Source organism: Mobula birostris, chromosome 13 (genome assembly GCF_030028105.1).
Source record: "Mobula birostris isolate sMobBir1 chromosome 13, sMobBir1.hap1, whole genome shotgun sequence".
In the NCBI taxonomy this organism is placed as follows: Eukaryota; Metazoa; Chordata; class Chondrichthyes; order Myliobatiformes; family Myliobatidae; genus Mobula; species Mobula birostris.
The window spans coordinates 9,524,705-9,541,737 of record NC_092382.1 but is presented as its reverse complement, the minus strand read 5'-3'; the positions used below and the strand labels follow the sequence as shown (position 1 = coordinate 9,541,737).

The 17,033-nt window shown below is 45.0% G+C and overlaps 2 protein-coding genes across 2 annotated transcripts in view; one reads left to right on the top strand and one right to left on the bottom strand.

Annotated features, from left to right (window-relative positions):
- LOC140208329 (uncharacterized) overlaps window positions 1-17,033 on the bottom strand; it is a 330,302-nt gene that overhangs the window by 201,079 nt on the left and 112,190 nt on the right. The window contains exon 3 of the mRNA XM_072276923.1: window positions 6,226-6,779. Within this exon, the coding sequence (XP_072133024.1) occupies window positions 6,226-6,779 (554 nt within the window). The remainder of the gene's footprint in view (window positions 1-6,225; window positions 6,780-17,033) is intronic.
- The window catches only part of LOC140208336 (uncharacterized), an 87,877-nt gene that overhangs the window by 3,112 nt on the left and 67,732 nt on the right, over window positions 1-17,033 (top strand). The window lies entirely within an intron of this gene.

Here is a 17,033-nt window from a genome sequence, read left to right as displayed (position 1 = left end):
GGCTGAGGAAGCGGACAAACAGAGGGAAGAGGCAGAAAGACAGAGGTGGTTCGAGGTGGAGGGATGGCCACGAGGAGGTTCAGTGCCAGATCCTGGTGACAAGTTTAGTGCCAGTCGAGAAGTTAAGTTGGCACCTCCATTTGATGAAACAGAAGTTGATAAGTCCTTCTTGCAGTTTGAAAAAGTGGCTCAGAATCGAAGGTGGCCGAAAGACAGCTGGGCTGTTATGTTACAAAGTGTAATTCAGCAGAAAGCCCAGCAAGGGTAGTCTGCCCTAACACTTGAAGAGGCAGCTGATTATGACTCAGTGAAAGAGGCTGTGCTCAAGCCTTATGAGTTGGTTCTGGAGGCTTACAGACAAAAGTTTAGAGATTTGAGGAAATCTGGGAACCAAACGTATGTGGAATTTGCCAGTGAGAAGTTTGTGTACTTCAGTCGTTGGTGTACCTCCGATGGGGTAAATGGGGATGTTCACAACTTGAAAGAGTTGGTTTTGATCGAAGAATTTAAAAGGTGCGACCCTGATGAGATGAAGACGTACCTGGATGAAAAGGATGTTGCCATTTTGCAGGAGGCTGCTAGATTAGCAGATGAGCTTGTTTTGACCCACAAGGTTAAGTTTACCTCGGGTGAGAGCTTCCAAGAGAGTAGCTGGGATGACCAGGGTAAACTAGAAGTGGAAGCTGGGACTAGTGATGAAAGCCTGGAAGAGGAGGCAGTCCCAGTTGCCTGGGTTCAGGTTGTTGAAGCATCTGTAAATCCGCAGGATGCTGAGCATTGTGTTGAAGCTCAGTTAAAACCTGAAATGTCTGATTTGGTTGGAAAGGAATTCAGTCCTTTTGTGAAGTCTGGATTGGTTTCAGGACCTTTGACTTTGCTGAGGGAACAGTAGTTTGATGAGAAAGTGCATGTTAGTCTGCTAAATCATGTTTTTGGAATTTGAAAATAAACAAGTTGTTTCCCATGATGGGGGAGTCTAGTACGAGAGGGCATGGCTTTAGGATTGAAGGGCGCCCTTTCAGAACAGAAATGCGTAGAAATTGTTTTAGTCAGAGGGTGGTGAATCTATGGAATTTGTTGCCACGGGCAGCAGTGGAGGCCAAGTCATTGGGTATATTTAAGGCAGAGATTGATAGGTATCTGAGTAGCCAGGGCATCAAAGGTTATGGTGAGAAGGCAGGGGAGTGGGACTAAATAGGAGAAAATGGATCAGCTCATGATAAAATGGCAGAGCAGACTCGATGGGCCGAATGGCCCACTTCTGCTCCTTTGTCTTATGGTCTTATGGTCTAAGTTTGTGGTTTTGAGAGACAGGGCTTGGAGACTTCTCAAAACAAAGTGGAGTGTTATTTTGACCAGGGGAGACCATCTGCGGATGTTGTCATAGGAACATACGGAACAAAAGGTCTTGGGGAATGGAACAAATGATTTGTTTGAAATTTGGGTTGAGTATCGATCCAGGGTATTGATAAGTGACTCTCACAAGCAGACACACAGTGGCAGCGGGTGGAAGCCGTTGCAGAGAAGGGGAGAGGAAGGTTTGAAAGAAAGAACAGAGTGACAAGGCATCACTGTTTGGACTCTCCCAACAGCCCACAAGGGTGGGTTTGGTTATTGATTCCAGCGAATACGAATGTGTGATTGTCACATAGTTTGATCCACTGGAGTGGGTGTTTCTGGTTAGGGGACACATTTGTGAATACCACTTCTGTTTTACCCTTACCTGGCGTGGTAGTTCAGTGGAAGACGGTATCCCTGTGGTAAATCACTGTTGGAGTTACTTCGTATGTCGTGGAACTGGACAAGTGGCTTTCACGTTGTGTGACTGGGGCAACCCTGTGGAATCTACCCGTGTGTGTTACCCTTGCCTGGGTGGTAGTTCCCCCCGAACACGCTACCCCTGTGATAAGCTATCTTTTGGTGATGATGCATAAGTGGATTCTGGTTGAGTAACCTGTGGTCACCACTTTGGGATGACCTGTAGCTGAATTCGGGTGTGGTGTTGTGGTAACCACGTGTCGAAAGGATATTCCGTGAAGATCACTGTAGGAGATACTTCGTGTGTGGATCTGGGAACGACAGAGATAAAACCTGCAGCTATTTTTATCCAGTTTATCATCGAGGAAAACAATGTAATTGCCTTCTCTCGACATTCACCTTTGGGTTACAAAGGTAGGGCTCTCAGTACCATTGACCTCTGTTTCAGGACTGCCGCAGGTGAAGTTTCGCCGAAGCCTTACTTGAAGTATGTGTCTGATATGAAGAAGGAGCTGCAAAGGGCTTATGAGTTGGCTGGGGAGGCAGCTGCCAAGAAGAATCTGAGAAATAAGAAGAGGTGTGACCAGAAAGTGAAGTTCTCCCAACTCCTGCCGGCAGACCGAGTCCTCGTAAGGAATTTGGGATTTCCTGGGAAGCACAGGTTGGCTGATTGCTGGTCGGACACACCCTATCTGGTGGAGAGTCGGTTGCCCGACTTACCGGTTTCCAAGTGCGGCCCGAGGATGGTAAGGGACCGGTCAAGATTCTCCATCGGAATCATCTGTCGCCCCTGGGGTGAGATGTACAGGTGGAACGGGAGCCCCAGGTGCCGGCTACACCCAGTACTGGGACTCTGCGTCCACGTGGGATGGAGGAAGAGCCCACACCGGGAGAGACGGGCCCGCTCAGAGGGGGATGATGACTCGGACAATTGGTGCACGTGGCTGTTCGCTGAGGCCCCCGTGATGGAGGGGGAGGCTCCTGGCCCTTCCCCCACTGGGTTACACAGGGTAAGGGGGGCTACTGATGGACCGTCAGGGGTACCACAGGCGTTGAAGAGGATGATGTGGGGCCCGAGTGAGAGATAGAGGGTTCCGAGGTGCAGAGGGGTTTGGGTGACTGCTCGCAGGAGGGTTCACCTCATCGTTTCCATGAGTCTCCTGTAATGTCCGAGGTGGAGGAGTTAGAGGAGGAAGTGCACAGGTCACAGAGAAGTAAGGACCCCCCCCCCCACATAGGTTGGCCTTGATACGCCCAGGGAACAGGGTGTGATCTCCACTGTTTCGGGGGGTTATGTCACTGCTCTCTGCACTTGGGTTGGGCTCTGTGTTTTGCAGGAAGGGTTGGCAAATTATCTGAGCGTCATGAGGGCATGACTGAATTCGGTGGGGGGAGAATGTAGGGCTCTCAGTACCATTAATTGTGGTGTTAGCTGTTGAGGCTAACAGAATGGCTTCTCTGTAATGTTACTTAATGCTGTCATGGGTTTCTGTAGCTGAAATGTTTGAGTTAGATTATTTAGATTATGAGGACACTCAGTCCTTGTTTATTGTCATTTAGAAATACATGCATTAAGAAATGATACTATGTTCCTCCAGAGTGATATCACAAAAAAAAGGACAAACCAAAGACTAACACTGACAAGACCACATAGTTATAACATATAGTTACAGCAGTGCAAAGCAATACCATAATTTGATAAAGAGCAGACCATGGGCACGGTAAAAAAAAGTCTCAAATTTCCGATCGACTCCCGATAGCAGGCAGCAAAAGGGAGAAATTCTCCCTGCCGTAAACCTCCAGGTGCTGACAACAGCCGATGCATTGGAAGCATCCGACCACAGCCGACTCTGAGCCTGTCCGAAAACTTTGAGCCTCCGACCAGCCCCTCCGATACAGCTTCCTGACCACCATCCTCTGCCGAGCGCTTTACCCCGCCCCGGCCGCCGAGCAGCAAGCAAAGCCGAGGATTCTGGGCCTTCTCCTCCAGAGATTCCAGATCACACGGTAGCAGCGGCAGTGAAGAAGGCATTTCAGAAGTTTCTCCAGATGTTCCCCGTGCTCTCACGTCTGTCTCCATCAAATCAGAATTCTGCACGGCACCCTACTTGACAGATTACAGGTATCATCACCGGAGTGGCCGCTGCACGCTGCGTCGCGCCGCCATCTTCTCCTCCTCCTGCCGATACGGGTGGAACTAATCACTGGAGAATTGTTATGCTATCTTGTATGTCTGAGCTGAGTGGGAGTTCGCCATCTTTTTCGGGAGGCGAGCGAGGAGGCCGGACGTGTGAGGAGCGGACAGCGGTTCCAGGGTGACGGATACTGGAAGTCGGCGGTTCGGACGGTGGCCGAGGGCTCGGAGGGTCATTGTGGATGGAACCGGAGGTGTGAGCTCTAACGTATTAAAACATTATGTGCACAGACTGATAAACTTACTGCTTTGGTGCCTTTAGGTTATGTGTTTCTACTAACCCATCACTAAGAAATAACAAAAACTGTAATTACTTACTCGCCTTTGGTGTATTGTCTGATATTTGTGTTGGGAGCGTTACACCGTATTTACACCGAAGTATTGCACTAGTGGCAGGGTGACAGCAGTTCACCCTAGACGAACGGGGGTAAATTGGGGCACAGACATTACACAAACATCTCTCATCAATTAACCTGAGGATTGAACTGAACTTCCTTACATAACATTGCTAACTTTTGATTTGCCTGGTTTAAGTTACTATATTAAGTAGTTACTAATAAATAGTGGTTTTTAACATTAAAAACAGACTCCAGGTGTGTTGTATTGCTACTGGTTCATTTAACCCGTTACGGGGTACGTAACAAGCTTCTCCTTCTCTAATGTCAGGATTCAACGCTCCATGTGTGTATATGCAATTGTGATAAGAAATACAGACCAGAAAACTTAAATGAGAGGCCTACTCAGAAAAATGAATCATCACTATGGAAGAAAACATTAACCAGTGGAATGAGTATGACCCTCCATCGGAGACATCCCAACGATCTGAGCAGAGGAGATGTTGACAAGGAAGCATCAAGCACTTGACTGAGAGTTGGAGACCTCTTCCCAGAAACAGAGGGGTTCCTTGCAGAAATACAGGACAAGGTGGTTAAGAAAAATAAGAAAAAAATCAAAACTACATGCAAACGTTGTACAATACAAACAAACAAGGCAATAAATGCAAGGAATATCAAGAGAAATCAGACACAATCCAACACATTCCAGGATCCTGCAGCAGTTGAACTCAATTTGATTACAATCAGGTGGCAAATATCATTCACCAGAATCTTGCTTTAAAATACAAACTTATGAATGACCTTCATCACTTCATTAAGGCAAAATATATTCGAGCCTGATCCAGTTTTAGAGTCAAAATCTCACAAAGTATATGATAATCAGTACATTATTTCAGATAGGACAATCCATAATAACCATCCGAATATAATATTACAGGATAAACAAGCAGGAACAACTCCCTCAATAGATATAACCATTCCCACCACACACATGTGCCTCAACCAGTGGAGCACCTCACACCGGGATCTTTTTTTTTAAATTACTTTATTTACAATTTTCAATTTTACAAAGACAAAATGTATTGAAGATAAAACAATACCAAGGAAATACAGTACCAGGTGGAGCACGGACAAAACAATTCGAAAACAGAAAACAAAAAGGCTGCCAGACAATTTACAAGATTACTTAAATAAACTTTCAGAAAAAGAGTGGACACAATAGTAACATCACGGTTTCTCTGTAGCAGAAATGTTTAGGTTATGACTGGAGATAACAGGGTTTTGGAGTGCGGGGCTATCCAATGACAGAAATGTTCTCTCTTGTGAGTCTGGAAGAGAGCTTTTTGTGGTCTTTTGCTGGGGAGAGATGAGAAGACGCGAATGGAGAGAGTGGGCTCTTTTTCTTTTTGTTTTCTTTACAAACCCTATAGTCAAAGTCAGAATTATAAAGCTCAATCGTTCAATCACATATTGTGTACTGTTTGTTATTTCGGGGTACTGATTTGTAACAGGGGAGACATCGCACAGCATCCACCCAAACGAGATTTCTTAAGCTTGGCTGGGCTGGGGAGGGCTATCACCCCCTATATTAAGCTGCTAGCTGAAGCGATAGTTACATTCAGCAAGATGACTGAGTGAATCGCTTCCACATTCACAGCAGGTGAACAGCTTCTCCCCAGTGTGAACCTGGTAGTGTGTCATAAGGATAGATAACTGAATGAATCCTTTCCCACATTCACAGCAGGTGAACAGCCTCTCCCCAGTGTGAACTCAATGATGCAAATTTGGTTGATTTGGCTGAGAGAATCTCTTCCCAAAGTCTGAGCAGCTGATCAGCCTCTAACCAGGGTGAACTCGCTGGTGTCTCTGCAGCAGAGATGACTGAGTGAATCCCTTACCACACACTGAGCAGGTGAATAGCCACACCCCAGTGTGAACTGACCGGTGTGATTGCAGGTGAGATGACCGAATGAATCCCTTCCCACAGTCTGAGCAGGTGAACGGCCTCTCCCCAGTGTGAACTCGCTGATGTACCTTCAGTTTAGATGAGCAAGTGAATCCCTTCCCACAGACTGAGCAGTTGAATGGCCACTCCCCAGTGTGAACTGACTGGTGTCCCAGTAGCTGAGATGACAAAGTGAATCCCTTCCCACAATCCGAGCAGATGAAGGGCCTCTCCCCAGTGTGAACTTGCTGATGTACCTTCAGTTCGGATGAGCAAGTGAATCCCTTCCCACAGCCTGAGCAGGTGAACGGCCTCTCTCCAGTGTGAACTCGTTGATGTAACTTCAGTTTAGATGAGCAAATGAACCCCTTCCCGCAGTCCGAGCAGGCAAATGGCTTCTCCCCGGTCTGAACTCGCTGATGTACCTTCAGTGGGGATGAGCAAGTGAATCCCTTCCCACAGTCTGAGCAGGTGAACGGCCTCTCTCCAGTGTGAATTCGCTGATGTACCTTCAGTTGGGATGACGAAGTGAATCCCTTCCCACAGTCTGAGCAGATGAATGGCCACTCCCCAGTGTGAACTGACTGGTGAGCCATTAGGTCAGATAATCGAGTGAATTCTTCCCCACAAATTCAGCAGATGACCAGCCTCCGCCCAGTGTGAACTGAATGGAGTGTCCACAGGTGGAAAGACCGACTGAATCCCTTCTCACACACGCAACAGGTGAATGGCCTTGTCCAGTGTGAACTTGCTGATGTACCTTCAGTTCAGAAGACCGACTGAATCTATTCCCACTGTCTGAGCAGATGAATGGGTTCCTCCCTGTGTAAAATGACGGGAATGCCAGTCAGTCTGATGATCGAGAGAATCCCTCCCCACAGTCTGAGCAGGAAGGATGATCGAGTGAATCCCTTGCTCCACTTCTTAAATATCTGGACAGAGACAGCAAAACTGGCGTATTGTGTTCGAGATTCCAGTAGACAAATTCCTTGTCATTTTTAACCTGTAAAAAAAAAAAGATTTACAAAATCTATCAAACTGTGTTGGACAGCCTTTCAGATGAGGTCACTTGAATTGTCAACGTGTGATCTGGCATCACACTGTTACAGTGAAGTTCAACACAAGTTGGAGAGAGAAATCATCTTCTAACAGGGCACAGTGCTGGTATCTGGAATGACCATCAAATTCTCTGATGCTCTTCCTGTCTCTCTAAGAATGGGGTATTTCTGCCATCTCCAATCTGTGACCTGGCTCAGTTTGACTCTCTCCATTGGTATTATTCCCTGTTCGCACTGAGCTGCATGGGTTCCTGGCCCCACAGTAACTCAAACACTCACTCAAATAGCCGGCAGTGCATTCCACGCACCCACCACTCTCTGTGTAAAAAACTTACCCCTGACATCCCCTCGGTATCTATTAACAAACACCTTAAAACTATGCCCCCTCGTGTTAGCCATTTCAGCCCTGGGAATAAACCTCTGGCGATCCACACGATCAATGCCCTCATCATCTTATACACCAAAAAAGGCTCCAAACATAAACAAGAAATTATACATTGCTTTGAGGATTTGGTAGAAGCATACAAAATTTTGAGGGTATAGATAGAGAAAATGAGAGCAGCTTTTTCCACTGAGGTTGGGTGGGTTAACAACCAGAGGTCATGGGTAAGTGGGGAAGGATAAAATTTATCTGAAACATTTGGAAAAGCTCTTTACTGAAATGGTCGTGAGAGTGTGGAATGAGTTGTCAGCACAAGTGGTGAATATCAGCTCAGTTTCACCATTTAAAAGAAGTCTGGATGGGAGCCTGGATGGTAGGGGTATGGAGGGCGATGGTCCCAGTGCAGGTAGTTTCATTAGACAGACTAAATGTTTTTTCAGCGTTGACTAGATGGGTCAAATAGCCTGTTTCTGTACTGAACTTCTCCATGTTTCTATGACAGAGAAGCTGGTCAAACTTATTTGGAAGGGAATAGGTAGGAGTGACAATGAAGCAGTAATGGCTGGAGCTTCTGGGAGCAATTCGGGAGCTGAGTGATCAACACATCCCAAAGAAGAGGAAGCATTGGAAAGGCAGGAGGAAACAACCATGGCTGAAATGAGAAGCCAAAGCCAATATAAAATCCAAAGAGAGGGCAAACAAAAGAGCAAAAACTATTGGGAAGCTTTTAGAAACCAACAGAAAACGACTAAAACAAGTTGGATGTCCTCGGGGGTGGAATTATGATGTTGTGGTCATTTAACAGTCTTGGTTGCACCCAACAGTCTGAGACATTTAGAGGAACAAAATACCTGGGGCCTCAGTATCTCTTGAAAACCAAGGTTCCCTGCACCAGTTACCTTTCAACTTCTATTTGGCAGGCACGTACAATCTCTGCACCATCAAAATTTCACTTCTGAAGGCCTCCCACTTACCAAGTACTCCTTTGCCAGAAAACGCCTGTCCCAAACCACACTTGTCAGATCCTTTCTGATACCATCAAAATTGACTTCTCTTGAAGTTAGAATCTCAACCCATGGTCCAGACCACTCTTTTTCCATATTTACGTTGAATCTCATAGCATTATGATCACTAAATTCTGTCACCAGCCCTGGATCATCAGCTCATTGCACACTTCTACGTCAGGAATTCTACACACTGATTAAGGGCACATTTGACAAACTCTACCCCATCTAGTCCTTTTACAGTATGGGAGTCCCCGTCAATGTATGGAAAGTTAAAATCACTTACTGAATAAACCTTTGTTTCTTGACATAGTCTGCGATCTCTCCACAAACTTGTTCCTCAAAATCCCTCAGACTGTAGGGGGCAACCAATTCCCAATAATGGCTACAATATCATAATTCCCTGTCCTGAGCTCATCTGGCTTTCCTGCGATGCTTCTTGCATTGTGATATACACAGCTCAGCACATTCATCACACCATGCTCAACCATTTGATTGCTGACTCTGTCTGAGGTCTGAACAACATCTGACTGGTGTCAATAAAACAAACTCTCCCTCATTGTCACAAAAACAAAGGAGCTGATTATGGACGACAGGAGGAATGGAGACAGGCTAACCCCTATTGACATCAATGGATCTGGGGTTGAGAGGGTGAACAGCTTTAAGTTCCTCAGCATAAACATCACCGAGGATCTCACATGGTCTGTACATACCGGCTGTGTTGTGAAAAGAGCACAACAGCACCTCTTTCACCTCAGATGGTTGAAGAAGTTGGGGATGGGGCCCCAAATCCTAAGAACTTTCTACAGGGACACAATTGAGAGCATCCTGACTGGCTGCATCACTGCCTGGTATGGGAACTGTACTTCCCTTAATCGCAGGAACCTGCAGAGAGTGGTGCAGACAGCCCAGCACATCTGTAGATGGGAACTTCCCACTGTTCAGGACCTTTACAGAGACAGGAGTGTAAAAAGGGCCCAAAGGATATTGGAGACCCAATTCACCACAACCACAAACTGTTCCTGCTGCTCCCATCCAGGAAACGGTACCACAGCAAAAGGACCAACAGGCTCCAGGACATCATCTTCCACCAGGCCATCAGACTGATTAATTCATGCTGATACAATTGCATTTCTATGTTATATTGACTGTCCTATGTACAAAGTATTTATTATAAATGACTATAAATTACACATTGCACATTTAGACGGAGACATAATGTAAAGATTTCTACTCCTCCTGTATATGAAGGATGTATGTAATAAAGTCAATTCACCCTCCCCACTATCTGTTCTGTCATTCTGGCTCCCATTCCCCCTACAACTTATTTGAACCACATCACCCTCTCCCCACACTAGCACTAGCGAGCCTCACCACTGGGATATTAGTCCCCTCTCACCCCTTTGACTTTCCTCTGTCAGTGATCCCCCCGACAGTGTCTAAAGTGGGTCCACCTGTTGTTGTGCGGGACGGACACAAGATTACTCTGCGATGGCCATTTCACCTCATTCCCCTTCCCGACTCTCACCCAGTTTCCCGTGTCCCGCACCTGGGGTGTACCTCACCTCTCCTCATCTCACATGGGGGCAGAACAAAGGTGATTTTCTCAACAGCTGATGTCAAAGATTTTGTTCCCTCGGAGGGAAATGGAAATAAATCAGAAAGCGGACATTTACTTTGGGATTTGTTCCGCTTTGACGGAGAGAGCGACGCCAGGTTGATTCAGCGGGGTAACGCCCTCTCAGCTGGTCCGCCTCCGCTATTGGGTGTAACCAGTGATTGACATCTCTTCGCACCAATGGGAATAGCGCAGCTCGTGAATCCTCTGTTGACAGCGGTGGGGGAGGGGCTGGTCACGTGATTAGTAGCCCAGCCGTTAAACCGACAAAGCTCGAGCTCTCCAGCGCGCGGGTGACGTAAGACACGGCGCACGTGAGGGCAGATCCCGGTGTGGGGACCCCATGTGTGACGTCTCAGAGTCAGGGGATCACTCAGACAGCTGATCACTGAGAGGAATTATATTTATTGGTCATTAAAGTTCACCCAGATTCGTGTGGACGGATTTGATGTGGAGTTCGGGGTGTCACAGTGAAAGGGCCGGACGGCCGAACTCTCTCCGTTGTCCAAACATCCTTCCAACCGGGGGGTGGGGTGGGAGTTTGATTTTTCTCTCTGATCGACTTTCATGTTCTTTCTTTGTTTCGTGGCTCTCTGGAAAAGAAAAGAAACTCTAGAGTTGTTTACGGATACCTGCTTGATAATAAATTACCCTTTGAACCATCCGCTTCAAGCAGGACGTCTCCGTGTCCAAACATTTTCATTCCGATTCCCATTCCCGTTCCGACATGTCAACCCATCACCTCCTCTTGTGCCAAGATGAGGCCACCCTCAGGGTCCAGGATCAGCATTTTATATTCCGTCTGGGTAACCCGCTCCCCAACCTGATGGCATGAATATCGATTTCTCCTTCTGGTGAACAAATCTCCCCCTCACCTCTCGCTCCCACTCCCTCTCTTCCTCTCTGACTTTCCACGTCCACTCACCTGTTGATCACTTCTCTCTGGGTCCACTGCTCCATCCCTTTCTCCTATTCTCCACTCTCCTCTCCTATTAGATTCTATTTTCTTCAGCTCTTCAGCTTTCCCACCTACCTGACTTCACCTATCATCTTCCAGCGAGACATTTCCTCGCCCGCACCGATTTTATTCAGATATTTCCGTCATTTCATCTCAGTCCTGAAGGAGGGTTCAACTGGAAAGGTCGACTGTTGACTCTTTTCGATAGTTGCTGCCCGGCCTGCTGAGCTCCGCCAGCATTTTGTTTGTGTTGGTCTGGATTTCCAGCATCTGCAGACTTCGTCGTGTTTGTGATTCACCTCCCCGTTGTCCCTCCCGCCTCCGGCCACTGGTGGCGCAGCATGGACCTTCGGCCACTGGTGGTGCTGCATCGACCTCCGGCCACTGGTGGCGCAGCATGGACCTCCGGCCACTGGTGGTGCTGCATCGACCTCCGGCCACTGGTGGTGCTGCATGGACCTCCGGCCACTGGTGGCGCTGCATGGACCTCCGGCCACTGGTGGCGCTGCATGGACCTCCGGCCACCGGCGGCGCTGCCGCGAACATCCTGCTAAACGCATGCGCGGTGCCGAATGCCGCTGCCGTTGGCGGGTCTCCTGTTGGGGCGGCGGTGAGTGGAAGCAAATCTCGGGTTTGTGTGAATCGGGGCCGGTGTATCGGGAAAGGTCCGGGCCCGAGCTCTGTCTGACGGCTGGAGCAGGGGTGCAGGGACAATCTTTTAGGTGTTGGAGCTGAACGAGCGGTGGTTGATAAGTTTCTGGCCTAAGTTAGAAGGCCTGAAGTTTACAGCTGTCGTTACATGTACGTGTAGTTCCGCTCTGTGAGTGATCATGCAGAAAGTTTGAAGTTAATAACTGTTGTGGTATTTCTGTGTCAGATAATTGAAAATTGACAGGTTTTCTAAAATTGACTCCTTCCACCTTAGACCACGAACCTATCAATCACCCCTGGTATGTCACACCCAGTGTGTGTACCTGCTCATTTCATGCACTGGGCAACTTCCTTGTCCCATTGATGTAATGAGCAGCTACACAAATTGGGTGTGACATTATATAATGTATATCTGCCTGTCTCTGTCTGTCTGTCTCACTCACTCACTCACTCACTCACTCACTCACTCACACATATGAATAGGGCTTCTTATAATGTCAAGCACTAAACCAAGGTGAAAGAAATATATGAATTCCAGAGCTCTACAGAAATATAGTGATAGTTCAGACATTAACAAGATTGTAGCCTATCACTACATTTCAGTGTATAACTGGTACAATTAAACATATAATGCTTAATTTAACAATATGACAAAGTATTGCACAGTTGTACTCACTAATTATCATAAAATATAATTATCAAATAGTAAAGTAACGTTGTTTGCTTAGAAGCCACAGGGTTGCTGGTGAGAAAAATTTACTTTTGTATTAGCGAGTAATCCACGGACCACCACAGATGTAGCCTTACTGATACGACTGAGTCAGAGCAGACAGCAGGGCCCACAGCGCTTAGCAGTGTTCCTAAGCAGGTATAAAAATAACAGAAATAAAGCAAGTAAGCTTTTTACACTTTTAGATATCTACATTGGAACCAAGTAATCAAGTATGAAAAAAAACGTCTAATGAAGTTTTGCTAAAGCCACGAATATTGCTGAATATTAGTATCAAAAGTGGAAGGTTGGCAACTCTGCCTTGTACCGTTTCTCTCACAGAAATGGTTGGACAGGAAGTGTATCTGTGAGTGTCGATACTCACAAAATCCTCACACGTCGGGTACTACATGGTTAGACCTATACAGATTCTGTTTAGTCTTTAAATGTATAAAAAGTTAAAGAAGCTTGAATCTTTACATAAATTATTGTCGTATCTATACGAATAAAAAATATCGTATTTGGAAGTGATAAATGTTAATAGGGGAGGAGAGCAACCATTTGGGAGGTTTGGAAATGCGTTTTGTCTCGTTTATTGCCTCACTAAGTTACTCTTTTTCCTATCAACACAAAGAGACAAACAGCCTCTTTCCAATCAACTACAGTTGGTGGAGCTCGGCCAAGGGGTTGATCCGCTATTAATGATAGTCGAAATGACGTAAAACTAGCTTATAGCCTAGAAATGTTTTTTTCCCCATTTGGCTTGTGAAAAAAAAACTAAATTTATCCCGGTGTAGAAGAGGATTTTGGATGATTACCTTGAATATTTCATCAAAATCAGGGTGAAGATAAGCGAGCAGTGAATTTTTCTTTCATTATTTTTGACTTTTAAACTTAGGTTTCAAAGTTCATTCCTTGCTCATTATATCTCCTTCCTGGAATCCAATGGCATCCATTGGAAAGAGCGGAAAAATGCTCACACTTGTGTACAGGTATTTTCCAGCTTCCTGGGACAACGGGTCGAGCGAGGAGGAATTTCACAGATACCTAAATAAGAAATAGTCACAGCTCCAGGATTTCACAAAACATGATCAAATATCCTAATGTTACTGGAGATATTTTCCCCAACAGCCAACTGCCCCCTCTTCCCAAACCGTGCTTCTGTAAAATTCCCTCTATTTAATATGCAGTCGCTGTTAAATTCCCCGCTTGTTAATTTTATCTAACTCTATTTTTGTCTGTTTCTTAAATTTCGCCAAGTAAGATGTTATCTGACCTCGCAAATATGCTTTGAGTGTATCCCATGCAATCAATTTTGAAACATCTCCGGTATTATTAAAAAGAAAGAAATCTTTTACCTGAATCTCTATAAATTTAACAAAGTCCGAACTTTGCAATAAATTTTCTGGAAAGATCCAAGGCAAGTTTACATTACTAACATCATTTAGCTCAAAAGTTAAGCTTAAAGGCGCATGGCCCGAGACTGCAATAGCATCATATTCACATTTCTGGACTTTGGATAAAAATTGGAAATCAGCTATAAAATAATCCATTCTTGAATATTTATTATGAACATGTGAATAAAAAGAATAATCTCTGTCATTAGGATGTAAATTTCTCCAGATTTCTATCAAACCATAATCAGTTAAAAAGGAATTAGTAGGTGTTGCCGAATGACTCGGAAGCTGCTGATTGGTTGAACTCTTGTCAATCAAAGGGTTTAAACAACAGTTGAAGTCACCGCCCATCAGCAGCGCATATTCATTTCAGTCTGGTAATAAACCAAATACATTTTTAAAAAAAGAAGGATCATCTACATCAGGTCCGTAAAGATTAACCAGGACAATTTTTCTATTACAAGTTGTTCCTTTAATAATTAAAAATCTACCATTATTATCTGAAACAATGTGTCCTTGAATAAATAAAATATTAGATTTAATAAAAATAGATACTCCCTTTGTTTTATTTTGACAAGTAGCATGGTATTGAAGGCCCTTCCATGTTTTAAAAAATGTATTTTGATCGCCCGTTCTGATATGCGTTTCTTGAGCAAAAATTATATTGGGCTGGAATCGATTAATAACTTTAAATGTCTTCTTTCACTTAATCGGGTGATTCCAGCCACGTACATTCCAGCTAATAACGTTTATCTGTTTAAGTACCGTTGGATATTATTCTTAAACACGACAATACACACATACCATCACGGGCTAATCAAAGATGGTGGTGATGAGTATAACCAAATCGAAAACACACATAATGGGAAAAAAATACAAAAAGTGTGTGTGGAAAAATAATCCCACAATAAACCCTAAAATACAAAAATACCACCAAACCTCCCACCATCCCCAAAGAAGGAAATCCAGCAAATCTAGCAACAGAGAGTGTGAGGGGATCCAGGAGTGCCCCCATTAACTGTTTGGAGAGAGACATTTATCATTGATGGTTTGTTTGGAAAAGAGAGAGAGAGACAAGAGTTATTTACCATTGATATGTTGCTTTTGGGAAAGAGAGAGAGAGACGAAGATCGACGGTTGGACTGTCACTTTAAGGCATTGGAAGTAACTTTGGATTTTTACTGAGTTTGGAGTTGGAGACAGCACCGAGCAGCTCGAAGGTTGGTATGGTGACCGAAGGCGGTGGACACTCGATTTTCAGCAGGTTATTGATGTTACTTCCAAGGACTTGTTGCCTGCTTGTGTTCCTTTACAGACAAGGGAAGGAGGGACTCTTTGAATGACAGGTGATGCTCAGCCTGGTGAAATAAATGGGAGGTCAGATGATACTGACCTCAGACACATGATCTGGACACTGAATGAGCATTGCTGTGCCCGCAGAGAAAGTGGGATTTGGAGGATCGATCAGGCGGATTGATCCAAGTTGCTATTCCAGTTTGAAGGAGAAGGGGTTGACTGGTGGGGAGCTGTCTCTGTGTCCACCCTCGCCTGGGTGATAGCTCCACCACAGAAGACCGGTCCCCCTGGTTAAAGTCACAGTCGGTGACTTGTGAAGGATTTCAGAGGACGATGAGAAGATCGACGGTATCAGCTCACCTGAAGACTCAAGTCTGTCTCTCTCTCTCCCCATCACTACTCAACTAAATACCACGAACTGAACTGAACTTTACTCAACATCGTAAGACTGTATCTTTTTACCCCTAGACTTAAAGCTTGGTTTTCATACACAAATATTGCACACTTACTTTTATATATAATCATTGCTAACCTGTTTGATTTATCTACATTTATATTACTGTATTGCGTAGTTACTAATAAATATTAGTAGTTTTTAGCAATACGAGATTCCAAAATGTTTTCCATCTCTGCTGGTTCTTTATCCCTCTCACTGGGTACGTGACAGTATTCCAAGCCTCACAAGGAGAGGCTGTGATTAAATGGGCTGTTCCGTGTTTACAACAGTAGAAGTAGACCCGTCAGTTTGGTGTTCAAACTGTGTTTGGAAATTCTCCCCTCAATGTCACCTGTCTGTCAGACAGTGGAAATCAAACAGAAACTCAACTTGCTGGAGATCTGCACTAAATTCTGAACCCATTCTGACAGAAGATTGTGAACCTGAATGGTTAAATTTGTTTCTCTCCCCACAGCAGTTCCTCTCCTGTTGAGCGACTCTGGTGATTCCAGTTTCTTTCTATTACATTCACTCTGGAATGGTTTAAATTTCCTGATTGTCTGTTGTACTTGGGAATGTGTTCAGTGCAGTTGTTGCTAACAAGGTTCACATGAATAATCTCAGGAATGATCAGCTTTACGTATGAGGAGCATTTGATGGTTATGGGGCTGTGCTCACTGGAGTTCAGACGGGGTGGTGAAACGGGAGGTGGTTAAGTAAACCTACTGAATGCTGAGAAGCCTGGATACAGTGGACATGGAGAGGATGTTTCCATTAGACAGAGAGTCTGTGATCTGACAGCACAGTCTCAGAATAAAGACGCTTCCCTTTAAAACTGAGATGAGAACAATCTCTTCAGCCAAAAGATGGCTGATCTGTGGAATTTGTTGCCACAGAGGGTGGTTGGAGGCTGTCATTTGGGTATATTTAGGGCAGAGATTAAAATATTCATCATTACTAAGTAGCTTCAGGGTTACAGGAGGAAGGCGGGAATATGGTGTTGGAATAAATCTCAGCCGTGGTTGAGTGATGGAGCAGACTCGATGGATCGAATCACCTAATTCTGTTCCTGCATCTTATATCTTACCGTGACTGAACGATGACTCCTTCCTATCCCTTATCAGGTTTTGTGACGTGTCGGGCAGTTACAGATTTGTTCACTGAGATCATTATATTTGTCTTCAATGTTTAGATTTCAGTGAGCAGAAATATTTTGTTCTCCTTTGTATTGTTAACGTGCTTCATCATCTTTCATGTTAAAGTTAGACCTGCAGTGAGAGATTTATTGGAAG